The 15,178-nt window shown below is 37.2% G+C and overlaps 1 protein-coding gene, 1 long non-coding RNA gene and 1 other non-coding gene across 6 annotated transcripts in view; 1 reads left to right on the top strand and 2 right to left on the bottom strand.

Annotated features, from left to right (window-relative positions):
• Positions 1-15,178, bottom strand: part of Dcaf1 (DDB1 and CUL4 associated factor 1) — a 69,180-nt gene that overhangs the window by 46,057 nt on the left and 7,945 nt on the right. For 3 of the 4 annotated variants that reach the window (XM_048794636.1, XM_048794635.1, XM_015487116.2), the window contains exons 2-4: positions 13,112-13,229; positions 5,298-5,374; positions 2,329-2,402 (exon numbers count right to left, since the gene is read on the bottom strand). In XM_048794636.1, the coding sequence (XP_048650593.1) occupies positions 2,329-2,402; positions 5,298-5,374; positions 13,112-13,221 (261 nt within the window). In that variant the 5' untranslated portion in view covers positions 13,222-13,229. The remainder of the gene's footprint in view (positions 1-2,328; positions 2,403-5,297; positions 5,375-13,111; positions 13,230-15,178) is intronic. The other variant, XM_048794637.1, reaches the window with a different exon arrangement.
• LOC125613637 lies at positions 4,613-13,939 on the top strand. Its single transcript, XR_007344200.1, has 3 exons — positions 4,613-4,623; positions 7,875-7,879; positions 13,798-13,939. It is a non-coding gene; the product is annotated as an uncharacterized LOC125613637 (long non-coding RNA).
• On the bottom strand, positions 6,143-6,347 carry LOC125613668. The gene has a single exon (XR_007344229.1). It is a non-coding gene; the product is annotated as a small nucleolar RNA SNORA73 family (small nucleolar RNA).

Here is a 15,178-nt window from a genome sequence, read left to right as displayed (position 1 = left end):
GCTACAAATCCATAGCCCATTTTATTTCTGAGACAGGGTCTAAGTTGCTCAGGCTGGCCTTGAACTTGTTAGCCTCCTGCTTCAGCCTCATGAGTCACTGAGATTATAGGCATGTGCCACAGCAACTAGTGCCAAAAAAACACACAAAAAGCATAAATACATACTTCTTCAGAAGTATAAAATAAGTCAAGCCCCAGATTCTTGACAATAATTAATGAAAAACTTGAATTTTATAATAAATTATGTGTACATATATATCAATAAAACTTTTGACACACCTAGTTTTTATTGAATATCTACTATTAAGTAGTAATAGTTACCATTACTATTTTCTGTGCTGAGTACACAACAGTAAATAATTATTGACACAGTCTCATCAACAAAGGCTTACAATCCAACAGAGGTGACACAAAAACATAGCATCTGAGTACAGGATGCTACATGCCTCCAAGCCCAGCTTTTAAGTGGCTGAGGCAGAAGGATCAAAAGTTGAAGGCCAGCTAGGACAACTCAGCAAGACCCAGTCTCAAAATAAAAAAATTTAAAATGCTGAGAAATGGGCTTGGGGCATACATAACTCAATGGTAGAATGCTTGCCTAGCATGTGTGAGGCACTGGGTTCAATCCTTAGCACCCCATAAGAATAAATAAAAAAAAATAAAGGTATTGTTGTCCATCTACAACTAAATAAACTTTTTTTTAAAATTCATTTTAGGGGCTGGGGCTGGGGTTCAGTGGTAGAGCGCTCGTCTAGCACGTCCAGCACCACATAGAAATAAGTATATAAAATAAAGGCATTGTATCCAACTACACCTAAAAAATAAATACTTAAAATTTTTTTTTCATTTTAAAAGCTGGGGGAGGGGTTGAGGCTGTAGCTCAGTGGTAAAGTGCTAACCTCGCATGTGTGAGGCACTGGGTTCAATCCTCAGCACCACATAAAAATAATTAAAGATACTGTGTGTTCATCTACAAGTAAATAAATATTAAAAAAAAAAAGCTAGAGGGAAAAAATAAAAAGGGCTAGAGTTTGCCTAGTATTCATGGGGCCCTGGGTTCAATCCACAGTACTAAAAAAAAAAGCTTAAAGATGCTACAAAAAGGCTGTTAGGAAGCCATACAACCCATGCAAGACTCAAGGAAGGTTTAGAAAGAAAAGGATTCAAAGTTAAAAATCAGAACAAAAAAGACAAGTAGAGAGTAATTAAGGAGAGGAGGGCCAAAGGTCAAGAAATGAAGCTGAAGAGTACAAAGGCCAAAGACAAGTTTGGTTTTTAATACCAAACTGAGGAATTTAAATTTTTATCCTGAGGGCAATGAGACACTATTAAAGGATATTCAGCATTCCATGATGAGTTTGTGTATTTTAGAAAGATTTCCGGGTTATAAGATGAAGAATGGATTAGAGGAGGACAAAACAAGAAATCAATTAAGAAGCTATTGTAGTAACTCAGTGAGAGGTGGTAGTGGCTAAACCAAGGTCTGGCAACAAAGGCAGAAGGAAATAAAAGAACCTCTCACTTTTGAGGAGGAAGGGACAATACAATAAAAACTAATAAATTCATTGAACAAAGGAACTTGAAGGAGTAAAGGATACCTGACTAGACAAGGACGTCATTACGGAGTTACAGAACATGAGAAACAGACTATGAAGCAAAAAGGGATGCAGATTCAGTGTCTGTGGGACATATCCAGGTTGGGAATGTTTGGAAGGCAGTTGAAAGTAACCTGAAGCTGAGAAGAGACACTGGTGATAGAGAAACAAATTTAGGAATCAATACTAATACAGATGATAACAATAACACCTAAGTTTCATCAAGTTCTCATTATGTGCCAGGCAGGCTCTGTATCAAGCACCTTTCATACTTAATTAACGCTCTCAAGCACCATGCCATTCCACCTCCAAACAAACCTAACAGCCACAATTTATTGAGCTATTACTAAATTCAGAAGGTGTGAAATATAATTTTTTTGTTACTCTTCACAACAGCCCTGAATTAGATGATGCACCTTCCACACACATCCAACACACACAACATTGTTTTAATGCAGAATCATACCACATGCATCATCCTTACTTTTCCATGTAAAAGCCCAAAAGAACTCCTATGGTCACAACTAGAAAATCATCTTGCCCAAGAATGAGAAGAGAAAGAAGCCCCTGATTACTCTTATTTCAACTGAGTGAACGCCAAATAAAAATCTACCCACTCTTCTCCCAACTTTGCCAAGGCCTTCAGTGAAAGCAAATTATTTACAAAAATAAATTTATAAAGGTACAGCATCTGCTGATGATAATCTCTGGAGAAAAGTAAGAAGCAAACCTACTGCATTCATGAAATCATCATTCTTGAAGAGTATTCTCAGCAAGTGGCCCAGCATACATTCTGGATCAGCTCGACCTACCAAAAGAAGAGGGGAGGAACAAAGGAATGAGTAAGTCATCCCAGTCAAGTAACTTAGGTCTCTGGAATGGCACCTGAGTTGTTATAAGTACTAATAAATTGCTGAAAAAGTGAAGAAACACAAGATTCCTATTCTGAATTAGATTCCATAAGAAATATTCTATAAATTTAAAAGTGACAATATACAAAAACCTGAGACATTGCTCTAACCTTCCCATTTCCCAGTATACTGCCTACATGACAACACTGAAATAAAAATTGAATAATGGATCCATACCAGTATCACACCAAGGGTATTTAAGATTTACAAAAGAATCTTAAAGGCGCCTAAGAGAGAGGAAAAAAAAACAAAACAAAACATGACTCCACAGCCACAGAAAGGTAGTAGGAAGCATATTTCTTTTAAGGGAAGACAGGCTCCAAATTAATCTCTCCTTCAATTATTATAATAACAGCAGCAGCAATACATCCTCAAACCTGTAAGAACATCCAAGGTAGGAGTAAAGGAAGTGAATCCTACTAAGTAATCATCAACCCTAAAGAGAAAGTAACCTTGACCATCTTAACTCCCTACCTGTTAGGGAAAGAAAGGTGGCAAAGGGGCCAGGGTGTTGCTACTCAATGCACAGGCTAAAAGTAAATGAATGAGCGAATGACTGAAAGAATTATTGGTTAATTTTGAAAGCAGATACCTTCTATTTCATTTCCTTTGGGAGCACACAAATTTACAAAAGGATACATATAAAATGAAGAAAAGATGCAAGCTGCTGATATTGTGTTTTGTTTTGGGGTTTTGTTTAATTTGATTCAGTTTGGTACTGGGGAATGAACCCAGAGATGTTCTACCACTGAGCTACATCCCCAGTCCTTTTGATTTTTTGAGACAGGACATTGCTGAATTGCTAAGCTAGCCAGGAACTTACAATCCTCCTGCCTCAGCCTCCAGAGTTGCCGGAATTATGGTGTGCTGCAGCCTGGTATGAAGTTTTGACTAACCTATAATCACTATCTCAAAATAATTCACAGTTACAAGAATGGAATCATAGGGCTGGGGGTTGTGGCTCAGTGGTAGAGCGCTTGCTTAGCACGTCAGAGACATATGAGGCACTGGGTTCGATCCTCAGCACCACACAAATAAATAAAGGTACTCTACACAGATCTTCAACTAAAAAAATTTTTTTTAAAAAAAAGAATGGAATCATAAAAACAAATGAGGACTTTACCTAATTTTCACTGTTTATAAAGTTGTGAAACCAAAATCCTTATTTTTATTTTTTTAAAAATTTTGCCAATGTCAAATATTGTTTAAGAGGTAGAGAGAAAAAATTGAATCTTTTACTTTTTTCTCCTTTCTTCCTCATTACTACTTCATCCTTCCCAAAGTAATGACATTATGCATGATCATCTCTTTCTTTTGATAACCCCATGTATTAACTTAATTTCTGATTTCACATTCACATTGGTATTTCCTTCATGCTCTATTTCCTTACTGAAGATGTGGGTTAACTGAATATTCCAGAACTGTGCAGGAAAGTCTAGGACAAAAGTAGCATATAACATCACATAAACAATTAAATACTCAATTTGAAATGCCTAGATTACTAATGTTTGAGAACAAAAGCATAAGAAACAGAAATAAATCCTGAAACATTCAGATGGAAACACAATATTCTTATTTTTATGGCTCCTATTTATTCATGCTCTCTCTCTATACACAAAATTTCAGACCCTCTCCACAAAGGACTACTTCTAACTAGAGTATATATGCAGTTTGAGACCATTCATGACTTAAGCTTTGCCCACTCGTAATCTACCTTTGAAAAAAAGTAAAATGGCAAAAATCTCAAGTCCCATATAATCCTGTATTTTAGCAAACTTCATGCCAAAGCAGGCTTGTTTCAGCATGATTCTAAATTAGCCTCCACCAAAAATAAATAAATAAATGGTTTGATACAAGAGGCATACTTTAGCTTTCAAGACTTACTAAAGCAGACATCTAGATGTTTACTTATAGTGCTGGGGCATTTAGCTCAGCAACAGAGCACTTGCCTAGCATATCTACTGCCCTAGATTCAATTTCCAACACCACCGGGAAAAAAAAAAAAAAAAGAACAAGAGAGACACAGACATAATAGACTGCTGTTTATTTGGTTCCAAATACTAACATTCTAACTAAAAGCAAAGCATGAATACATTTTCAACTGTTATTTCCCTACAAGTATGATAATTATCATTAGGAAGATGAAGGCATAGAGTAAAACTCTTTTCTGGTTTAATAAATTAATAAATAAATAAATCGGGAGCTGGGGGGTTATGGCTCAGTAGTAGAGTGCTTGCCTAGCATGTGTGAAGCACTAGTTTGATCCTCAGCAACATAAAAATAAATTAAAAAAAAAAAAATTGTGTCCATTTACAACTAAAAAAAAAAAAAATTTTAAATAAGTAAATCAGAAGGGGAAATCTTTTTCTCAAGTCTTTGTAAGTACACCAAGTTAACTAAGGTATACCTAATTTAGCTCCCTAAGTTAATTATGTTCTATTTGACCTATAAATATCACAAATATTTCCATTTTCCAGGTATTTACTTTTCCTCATTGCCCTCACCTTGAGAAATATTGTAATAAATAAAAGGTCTTAAAACTTACCACAGAAAATGCTATTTCTTTTTTTTTTAATATTTTATTTTTTTAGTTATAGTTGGACACAATACCTTTATTTTGTTTATTTTTATGTGGTATTGAGGATCAAGCCCAGGGCCTCATGCGTGCCAGGCAAGCACTCTACCGCTAAGCCACAACCCTAGCCCCAAGAAAATGCTATTTCAATTGAAAAATATTATTAATAATTTTCTTTCGTAAGGAAAAAAGAGCCAAGCTTAAGAAAACATCTTACCAGGATGTCGATCATCAAATGGGTCTGGATCTCCCTTACGATATTCTTCAGTTTCTTTTTCAATCAATTCAGACATCCTAGCACAAAGGGAAGAAAGGATCAACTCTAAACATACAATAAAATGTACCACCACTTACAACAATTCAATAATTGAGGTATAAAAGCAAAAAGTTAGAAAAACAGTATTTTTCTGATGAGCACATAAATCTAAACAATCATCTCATAAAACATTTCCCACTCCCATATTAATTCTTCCCTAAACACTCCCCACCTCAACAAAAAGAGAAAAAAAAAAAAAAAGGAAAGAGAAAAGCACTACCATCACCTTGGAATCCAAAAACCTATGCACCATCATTAAAATCTTCCTGTTCTCCTCACCCTCCAACAATAACTCCCATTAGCTTTACCTACAAGATACCTCCAATCAGTTCTCTAAATTTTGACCGCTCCTATCCTTATCCAGACCACCATCACTAACTAACTGTGCTTCCAACAATCCTTTTTACTGATCTTGCTTCCTAATTTCATGCTTGACCTGACACAATTCATTCTCTAACTTACAATGACTTACACAAAACCTTGAATTAAGCCTCAAGTCCTACCTTGGCCTACAATTACCTGGCTTCTGCTGCTTCCTGATCACTCCTCCAGTTCTCTACATCTCTTTCACTGTTTCAGTCACATGACTTTCTGTGCTCTTCAAAAAGTCTAAATTCATTCCTACTTCAGAACCATTCTGTATGCTGCTACCTTCACCTATAAAGTGCTTCCCCCCACCTAAGCCTCCACTCCGCCAATGATTTCATTCACTCCAGATTAGTTAGGTTTTTTGTTGTTTTTTAAAATATTGTTTCCTGCATGGTTCGTCTCTTCAGTCATAGTCCACAAGACTCTTGAGAAGTTGTAGAAATATGCAGGCACAGACACAAAGGCCAGGTACATCTCCAATGTTATGGAAAGGAACTGTACATCATGGGGCAGAGTCCTATGCTCCCCTATACCACCTGGACAGAGCCCAGGGAGACTCACCCTCTTGAGTATCCATGCTGGACAGATTAGTTTTGCCAGTTCTAGAATTCGCATAAATGGAATCACATATCCTTATTCTTTCACTAGCATGTTTTAAGAGTCATCCATATTGTTAGACATATCAAATTCCTTTTTATTTTGGTACTGGAGATTGAATCCAGGGGCACTCTGTGCTTTACCACTGAGCTGCACCCCTACTAGACCTTTTTACTTTGAGACAGGGTCTCACTAAGTTGCTGAAGCTGGCCTCTAACTTATAATCTTCCTGCCTTAGCCTCCTGAGTCACTGGGATTACAGCCCCCCCCACCGCCCCCNGCTTAGGAGGCTGAGGCAGGGGAATCGTAAGTTCAAAGCCAGCCTCAGCAACAGTGAGATGCTAAGAAACTCAGTGAGACCCTGTCTCTAAATAAAATACAAAATAGGGCTGGGATGTGATTCAGTAGTTGAGTGCCCCTGAGTTCAATTCCCAGTACCCTTCCCCCAAAAACAGATCTACCAGTATTCTCAACTGAAACCAAGCAAATTAGCACAAAATTTAAAAATGGGGATTCTAGCCAGTAATGGTGGCCTGCATCTCTAATACCAGACATTCAGGATGCTAGAGCAGGAGGATTTCAAGTTTGAGGCTACCAACAGCCATTTACTCAGATCCTATCTCAAAAAAATAAAAAGGTGGCATACACCTGTAATTCTAGTGTCTCAGGAGGCTGAGGCAGAATGAAAAAAGTTTGAGGCCAGCCTCAGCAACACAGCAAGACCCTAAGTAACTTAGGAAGATTCTGTCTCAAAATTTATAATAAATAAATAAAAGGGGCCTGGCATGTGGCACACCCCTGTAATCCTAGCAGCTTGGGAAGCTGAGGCAGGAGGATCACGAGTTCAAAGCCAGCCTCAGCAACAGCAAGGCACTAAGCAACTTAGTGAGACCCTATCTCATAAATAAAATACAAAATAGGGCTGGAGACGTAGCTCAGTGGTCAACTGCCCCTGAGTTCAATCCCCAGTACTAAATAAATAAATAAACAAACAGGGCTGGGGATATGGCTCAGTGGTTAAGCACCCCTGAGTTCAATTCCCTGTACCAAAAATAAATAAATAAATAGAGCTAAGCCAGCTGTAGTGATGTACACCTATAATCCCAGAGACTCAGGAGGCTGAGGCAAGAGGATTGCTAGTCCAAGGCCGGTCTCGGCAATTTATCGAGACCCTGTCACAAAATTAAAAATTGAAAAAGAGGCCTGGGGATGTAGCCAGTGGTAAAGCGGCCCTGGGTTCAATCCCCAGTACCAAAAAAATAAAAAATAAAATATAAAAAGGCACCAGGAATACAATTCAGAGGTAAAGCCCATTACGTTCAATCTGCAGTATAGAATCAGGGGTAGCAAGACTTCTGCAGCCAGATTGTCAGGGTTCAAATCAGAGCTCTTGCATTAGCTGTGTATAACTCTACAACTTACTTAACCTCTCTGTGCCTCATGTGTAAAATGAAAATAAGAATTATTATTTTAGGGCTGGGGGTGTGGCTCAGTGGCAGAGAGCTTGTCTAGGACGCGTGCGTGAGGCTCTGGGTTCAATCTTCAGCACCACATAAAAATAGATAAAACAAAGGTATCATGTCCATCTACAACTAAAAAATATTTTTAAAAAAAGAATTATTATTTTATAGCGTTTCCATAAGGTTTAAGTTAATTAGAATGAAGCCTGACAGATGAGAACTATTTTTTTTGTAAATTATGAAAACTGGAAATTCAAAACAAATAAGACAATTAGTTTAGGATGGACTATTAACTGGAATAGAGCAAGAGGAAGTGCTCCATAGTGGTACTCAAGGTTTTATAACTTGATAAGGGTGATGATTTTGAGGCAAAAGAACCCATTTTGGATGCTTGAGCAAAGTATAGTATACAAATGACACCTCAAAAAAATTTTTTTAATTTAGATTAAGTTTATACAGCTTAATTGAAAGCTCAAAGCCAGTCCCTTTAAATATAATCAAGAAAAAGGGCTAATAAAAGATCAATTAAAGTTATAAACTGGACTACAGATGTAACTTAATGATAGAATACTAGTTACCCAGTTTGCACAAGGTCCTGAGTTCATCCCTAGCACAACATTAAAAGAAAGAAAAATTTAGTTATCAATGATATTTTTAGTGACAAATAAGATGAGGTTCAGTGTCTCTAACAGCTGACACACAAAAGATCCTCAAATATTTGAATAAATGACCTGTCTGATTTAACTTTTTTCTATTATTATAACCACCACAATGTTTATAAAACACATTGCCTTTTTTAATACTTCATTATATGCTATTTTTTACTACTCTGCATTATTTCTTATCTGTTAGGCTTAAGCTGCTTTCCAGATGGTTATTTCCTTGAGAGCAGTGGCCCTCTACTTTAAGATTTGCATTGCTGAAGAGCACAGTAAAAATGATCAAATATGTTAATGAATGTGAAATAACCTTGAAAATGAAAGATTACATTGATGGGGTGTGTTTTTTTGTTTTTGTTTTTTTAACAGTACTGGAAAATGAATCAAGGGGCTCTCTACCACCAAACCCATCCCTAATCCTTTTTTTTCCCCAACACATGAACTTTTTTTTTTTATTAGTTGCTCATGACAATACAATGATCTTGACATATCATACATTTGATTCAAATGGGGTATGAATTCTCATTTTTCCATGTGTACAGGTTGCAGGATCACATTGGTTATACGGTCACGAATATACATACAGCAATACTAGTAACTATTTATTTTGATACAGGGTCTCACTAAACTGCCCAGACTGGCCTCTAACTCAAAATCCACCTGCCTTAGTCTGCCAAATTTTGGTATTACAGGTATGCACCACTACAACCAGCCACATTAAGTATTTTTAATAAAAGTATTCAATAAATATTTCTTGAACCCAAAGCTAACCTTATCATATCCACTAATAACTCACTCCCATTTCACAGTAACATCAATAATACACATTAAGCCAGGTGTGGTGGCGCACACCTGTAATTCCAGCCAGCGCTCAAGAGGCTGAGGCCAGAGGATCACAAGTTCAAAGTCAGCTTCAGCAATTTAGCAAGGTCCTAAGCAACTCAGCAAGACCCTCTTCTCTAAATAAAAAATATAAAAAAGGGGGCTGGGATTGGCTCAGTAGTTAAGCACTTCTGGGTTCAACCCCCAATACCAAAAATATTAATAATATAATACAAGTTAACTGTACAATATTTAGATTCTCTAATTTGCTGTAGCTGCATTTCAAATATCTTCTCCAGCAACTTGGGAGGCTGAGGCAGGAGGATCACGAGTTCAAGGCCAGCCTCAGCAACTTAGCAAGGCTCTATCTCAAAATAAAAAGGTCCAGGGATGTAGCTCAGTCATAAGTGCCCCTGGGTTAAATCCCCAGTATCAAAAACAAACAAACAAATATTTTATTTAAGTCTTAGTGTTTGTTCTTAACAGTTCTTAGACTTCAATGCTTCTATAAATTAAAATCTAGTTTCCTATCAACAATAATCTTAATCTCTTAAAAAAAAAAACCTGTACTTTCACATATTCCCCATGTATTCAGAGCAGTTGGAAACAAAGCATTTACCCGTTTTCAAACTTGCATAAGATTATAGTTCTTCTCTTCATAAATATCACCACAGAAAGGAATTTTTTCACAGCATGGTATCAAGGATTAAATGTTTAAGATACCGATATTCCAGTGATATTCTCCTTAGAAAACGTATGAACATTCCTCCCCAATATTTTTCACTTTTTTCCCTCCTTAAGATAATGCAGTCCTGTATGCCATAATCCCAGCTACTCAGGAGGCTAAGGTAGGAAGATGGTAAATTCAAGGCCAGCCTCAGCAATTTAGGAAGACTGTCATCTCAAAATAAACAAGGATTAGAGATGTAGTTCAGAGGTAAAGCACCCAGGGGTTCAATCCCTAGAACCAGAAAAAATAAATAAATAAATAATGGGATAACATTATATACCACATAGTTATTATGTACCAGGTTGTAGGCAAATCATTGAGAAAACACCAATAAAAAGACAGTTCAGCTGGGGCTTAGTGGTGCACTAATAATCCCAGCGACTCAGGAGGTTCAGACAGAGTGATCACCAAGTTCAAGGCCAGCCAGGACAATTTAGCAAGACCCTGTCTCAAAATAAAAAATAAAAAGGTCTGGGGATGTAGTTCAGTGGTAGAGCACCCCTGGCTTCAATCCACAGTACCACAAAAAAAAAAAAAAAAAAAAAAAATTTCAGGGAACTTCTAGGGTTATAGCTCAATGGTAGAATGATGAACAACATGCCTAGCATGCACAAGGTTCAACACCCAGCACCACCCGAAAAAAAAAAAAAAAGACATAATTCCTACTTTTAAGAAGCTTGAAACTTAGTAAAAAGACATGTTTAAAAAAATGTAGTACAAGGGGAGAAGGGGAATAGCATGGATGATGGAAGGAGACCCTCATCATTATACAAAATACATGTATGAAGATGTGAATTTGGTGTCAACATACCTTATATACAACCAGAGATATGATAAATTGTGGTATAAAGGTGTATTAAGAATTGTAATGGGGGCTGGGGATGTGGCTCAAGCGGTAGCGTGCTCGCCTGGCATGCGTGAGGCCCGGGTTCGATCCTCAGCACCACATACAAACAAAGATGTTGTGTCCACCAAGAACTAAAGACTAAATATTAAAATTAAAAAAAAAAAAGAATTGTAATGCAAATAATAATAATAATAGTAAAGCTCATGTATAATGGCATAATTTGCCGTGAACATACTTTATATACAGAGTTACAAAAAAGGGTATTGTGAATGGATAATTATGATTGTAATGCATTCCACTATTGTCATGTATGTAAGAAATAAAATATATATATATAGTGTAGAGCTAGGGCTGGGGCTCAATGGTACAGCACTTGCCTAGCATGTGGGAGGCACTGGGTTCAAACCTCAGTACCACATAAAAATAAAGTAAAAAAATACAGATAGATAGATAGATAGATAGATAGTACAGTGTGGTAAGTGTTATAATGGGGAAAAACTGTGATGTATATAAATGATAGTAATTTTTAAAAAACAATATTATTTTTTAAAAAAGTAATAAAGGGGGTGACCAAACCCACCTATGAAGTCAAAGCTAGGGAAGCTTTTACAGATATGATTTGTTAACCATTCATTCAAAGGACTGGAGCTTGTGAAACAGACATGACAAGGAAAGGTATTTCAGGCCAAAGAAACAGCAAGTGTGAAGGCATACAGAGATTAGAAAATATAGCACTACTCCTTAACAGAAGACCAATGCTATGAGGCAGAAAAAGGAGGTCTAAAGAATTCACCTCTTATTCTGCAGGAACAAAGCAGCCATGGAAGAATTAAGAGAAGAGACATTACAATCAGATTTCTATATGAAAAAGATGAGTTTTCCAGCAAGAGGGAGGGATCTATTAGAAAAGGATAAACTAAAAAGACATACTGTCTAATGAGTCAATCAAGACATGGTCAATTCCTAATAAAGTAGTAGTGGCTGTGGAAAAGGAGTGAAAAGGAAGAAGCAGAAATTCCCAGGGCTTTGTGACTGAGACTGTGTTGGTAAAGGAATACATTAGAGAGGATGGCTCTTGGGATTTTAGTTTATAACCATTTAGTTTAAAACCAAGGTGGGCAGAACAAAAGGATTAAGTTGTGGATAAAGGAATTACAGATGAAGGTGATAAGCTGTTTTGGACATGGTATGTTTTAGATGTCTGTGGAACAGCCAGGTTAATATTTCTTTTTTTTTTTAAATATTTATTTTTTAGTTGTAGTTGAACACAATAACTTTATTTTATTTATTTATTTTTATGTGGTGCTGAGGATCAAACCCTGGCCGCGCACATGCTAGGCTAGTGCTCTACCGCTAAGCCACAACCTCAGCCCAAGGTTAATATTTCTAACCAAGGATATGAGTGCAATATAACTGTGACATGTCACCCCAATGACCACGAGGGTTTACTTGGCTTATCTGGCTAGCAAGGTAGGTGTGCCTAGATGCACTCACTACTCTGTGTGCATCTCTCCATAAACTGCACATTTGGTCAAAGAGGATAACATTTTCCAATAGAGGAAAATCATTCTTTAGTCAAGGATATACCAAAGTAGCTGTACTCCCCTGCTAAAACCTCCCCAAAAGCTCTCAAGATATACACACCAAGAAACTTTAAAAATTACCTAAAACTAAAAAGAAAATAAAGAAGTAGAAATAGAAACCTAAAAGTCAACACAGAATAACGGCTGAAATAATGGACAGGGATCAAAGTAGGTAAGAATGGTTAAAAAGGGAGAAGAGAGCCACAAACAAACCTGCAAAGAAGAATGCGGACAGGGCCCTGAAATGAAAGATAAGAAATTCAGAAGCAAAGAGAAGCCAGGCATGGTGACACATGCCTATAATATCAGCAACTTGAGAAGCTGAGGCAGGAGTGTCACAAGTTTGAGGCCAACCTAGGCAGTTAGCAAGACCCTCAGCAACTTAAGACTCTGTCTCAAAAAATTTTTTAAAAAGTCTGGATATGTAGCTCAGAGGTAAAGCCCCCCCCCCCCAAATTCAATCTCCAGTACCAAAATAAATAATAAAAAGAAAAAAAAATGGAATTAAAACTCAGTCAAGGTAAAAATATTCCTATACTTTTCTCTATATTAATTTTTCCTTTTTCTTATAGTGTAGATTTTTTGTGTGTAAGAAAAAAAACTAGCATAAGAGAGTCATGTATGAAAAACCACCTTAATTATTCATACCTGGTAAGGATAGGTACCATGTCCTGCCCACTGCCATGTTCCTTTTCCCACTGCTCCAGCAGGGTAGTGAGCTCGGCTTTTGAGTCCACATGTACCGCTACTGTAGTCATGACTTGGCCTAAGGAAGCCAAAACAACAACAGCAACAACAACAATAAATGAGCACAGGCAAATAAACCAGACATACTTCCCACAAAAGGAAAAGTGAAGGGAAAGGGTAGAAAATGGATGAGCAAGCAAGGGAAATAATTAAAAAGCAAAGGAAATTTAACACATGGACCCTTTCAGATAATTATATGTGGTACAGTAGGTACCCTGAATCCACATTCACCCTCCTTCAACCTCAGTTTCCTCGCCTGTCAAATCAAGCAAGAAGCTTGATCAAAATGGTGATTCTTAATCTTTCTAAAAACCCATTTGAGAATCAATCAAAAGCTACGGTCTCTTCCTCTCTTGAAAAGTACATGTATAGAGACTATGAATGTAGCTCAGTGGTAGAGTGTTTGCCTACTATGCACCAGGCCCTGGGTTCAAACCCCAGCACCAAAAAAATAAAGAATTATAGATATAAATACACACACACACACACACACACACACACACCACACACGTATATATAAAACATATACAGTCATGCAGTAATCCCAGGTCTAGATCACTGAGGACCAAATCTTTTGCTCTTGTTAGTCTTCCGGGGGGGAAGCTCTATAAAACAAACAGTCCCTGTTAATTCTAAAAAGGTCAAGAAGTGGCAATGATCCACTGATCCACTTTATCACCAACACAAAAGTTGGAAAAGAATGCTGTAAATCCATTTGTCCAAAACTGGATAGGGTTGCTCAGATCTGTAGCCCCAGCTATACAGAAGACTAAGGCAGTCTGAGCAACATTAATATTATATTAAAAACTAAATAAGGTGGGTGCAGTGGTACACACCTGTAATCCCAGTGACTCGGAGGCTGATGTAGGAAGATCACAAATTCTAGGCCAGCCTGGGCAACTTAGCTAGACCTTGCCTCAAAATAAAAACAAAAAGGGCAGGGGATATAGCTCAATGGTAAAATGTCCCTGGGTTCAATCACCAGTACCACAACTAAAAATAAAATAAATAAGTGAGCCTATTTGTCCTTCCGTCTCCTAACGTCCCTTACATCTGATTTCCTGGAAGGAGAAAAAGAGACTGGAAGATAGGTAGAAGTTACTGGACTGAGCGATAAGCCAAAGAATGATGAAGGACAGGGACCTGAATGGGTTTAGGAGGAGTCAAATAAGACACCAAATGGCAAAGGTTTAAAAGGAGTTCCAAAGGGGATAAATGAGACCCAAAATGTTTAGATGGTTCATGGAATCAATTTCTTTGCCAAAGCAGCCTTCAGGATCAAAACATCAGATCCTGCCATGGAAAGTATATATTTTTACCAATCATTCTATAAAAGAAGTTTCACACCAGAATAGGATTACTTACTGATCCAAGGTTGTTAACTCTTCTAAAGATATCTACCATAAGACCAAAAGAAACACGTAAAAGAAAATACCACCAATTCTCTAAAGTACAAATATTTATTTTAGAGGCAATTCCAATAGCCAATAGTGATTCATGTCACCTGAGCTACCCATTAACTCCAAAGAAAAACATACTAGCAGACTAAGTACAGAACAAACTAAGAACAAAAAGGAACTTCAACCATACGGTAGGGAACATTATAAAATATTAAGATTACACACAATGAGGGCTGGGAATATAGTTCTGCTGGTAGAGTACTTGCCTAGCAGGCACAAGACCCTGGATTCAATCCTGAGCACCACCAAAAAAAAGATTACACACAATGACCAACCAGGATTACTCCCAGATTACAAGAGTGGTTCAACATATGAAAACTGATCAATATCATCACCACAATAACAGAATGAAGGTGGAAAAAAAATGATCATCTCACTAATGCACAAAAAAAAAATTTGACCCTTTTGTGATGATAATAATAATAATCCAGCCTGGCAACTTAATGAGACTCTATCTCAAAATAAAATTTAAAAAAAAGGGGGGGGGGGGGGCTAGGGATGTGGCTCA

Source organism: Marmota marmota, unplaced genomic scaffold (assembly GCF_001458135.2).
Source record: "Marmota marmota marmota unplaced genomic scaffold, marMar, whole genome shotgun sequence".
NCBI lineage: Eukaryota > Metazoa > Chordata > Mammalia > Rodentia > Sciuridae > Marmota > Marmota marmota.
This window is presented reverse-complemented; position numbering and strand designations above follow the sequence as displayed.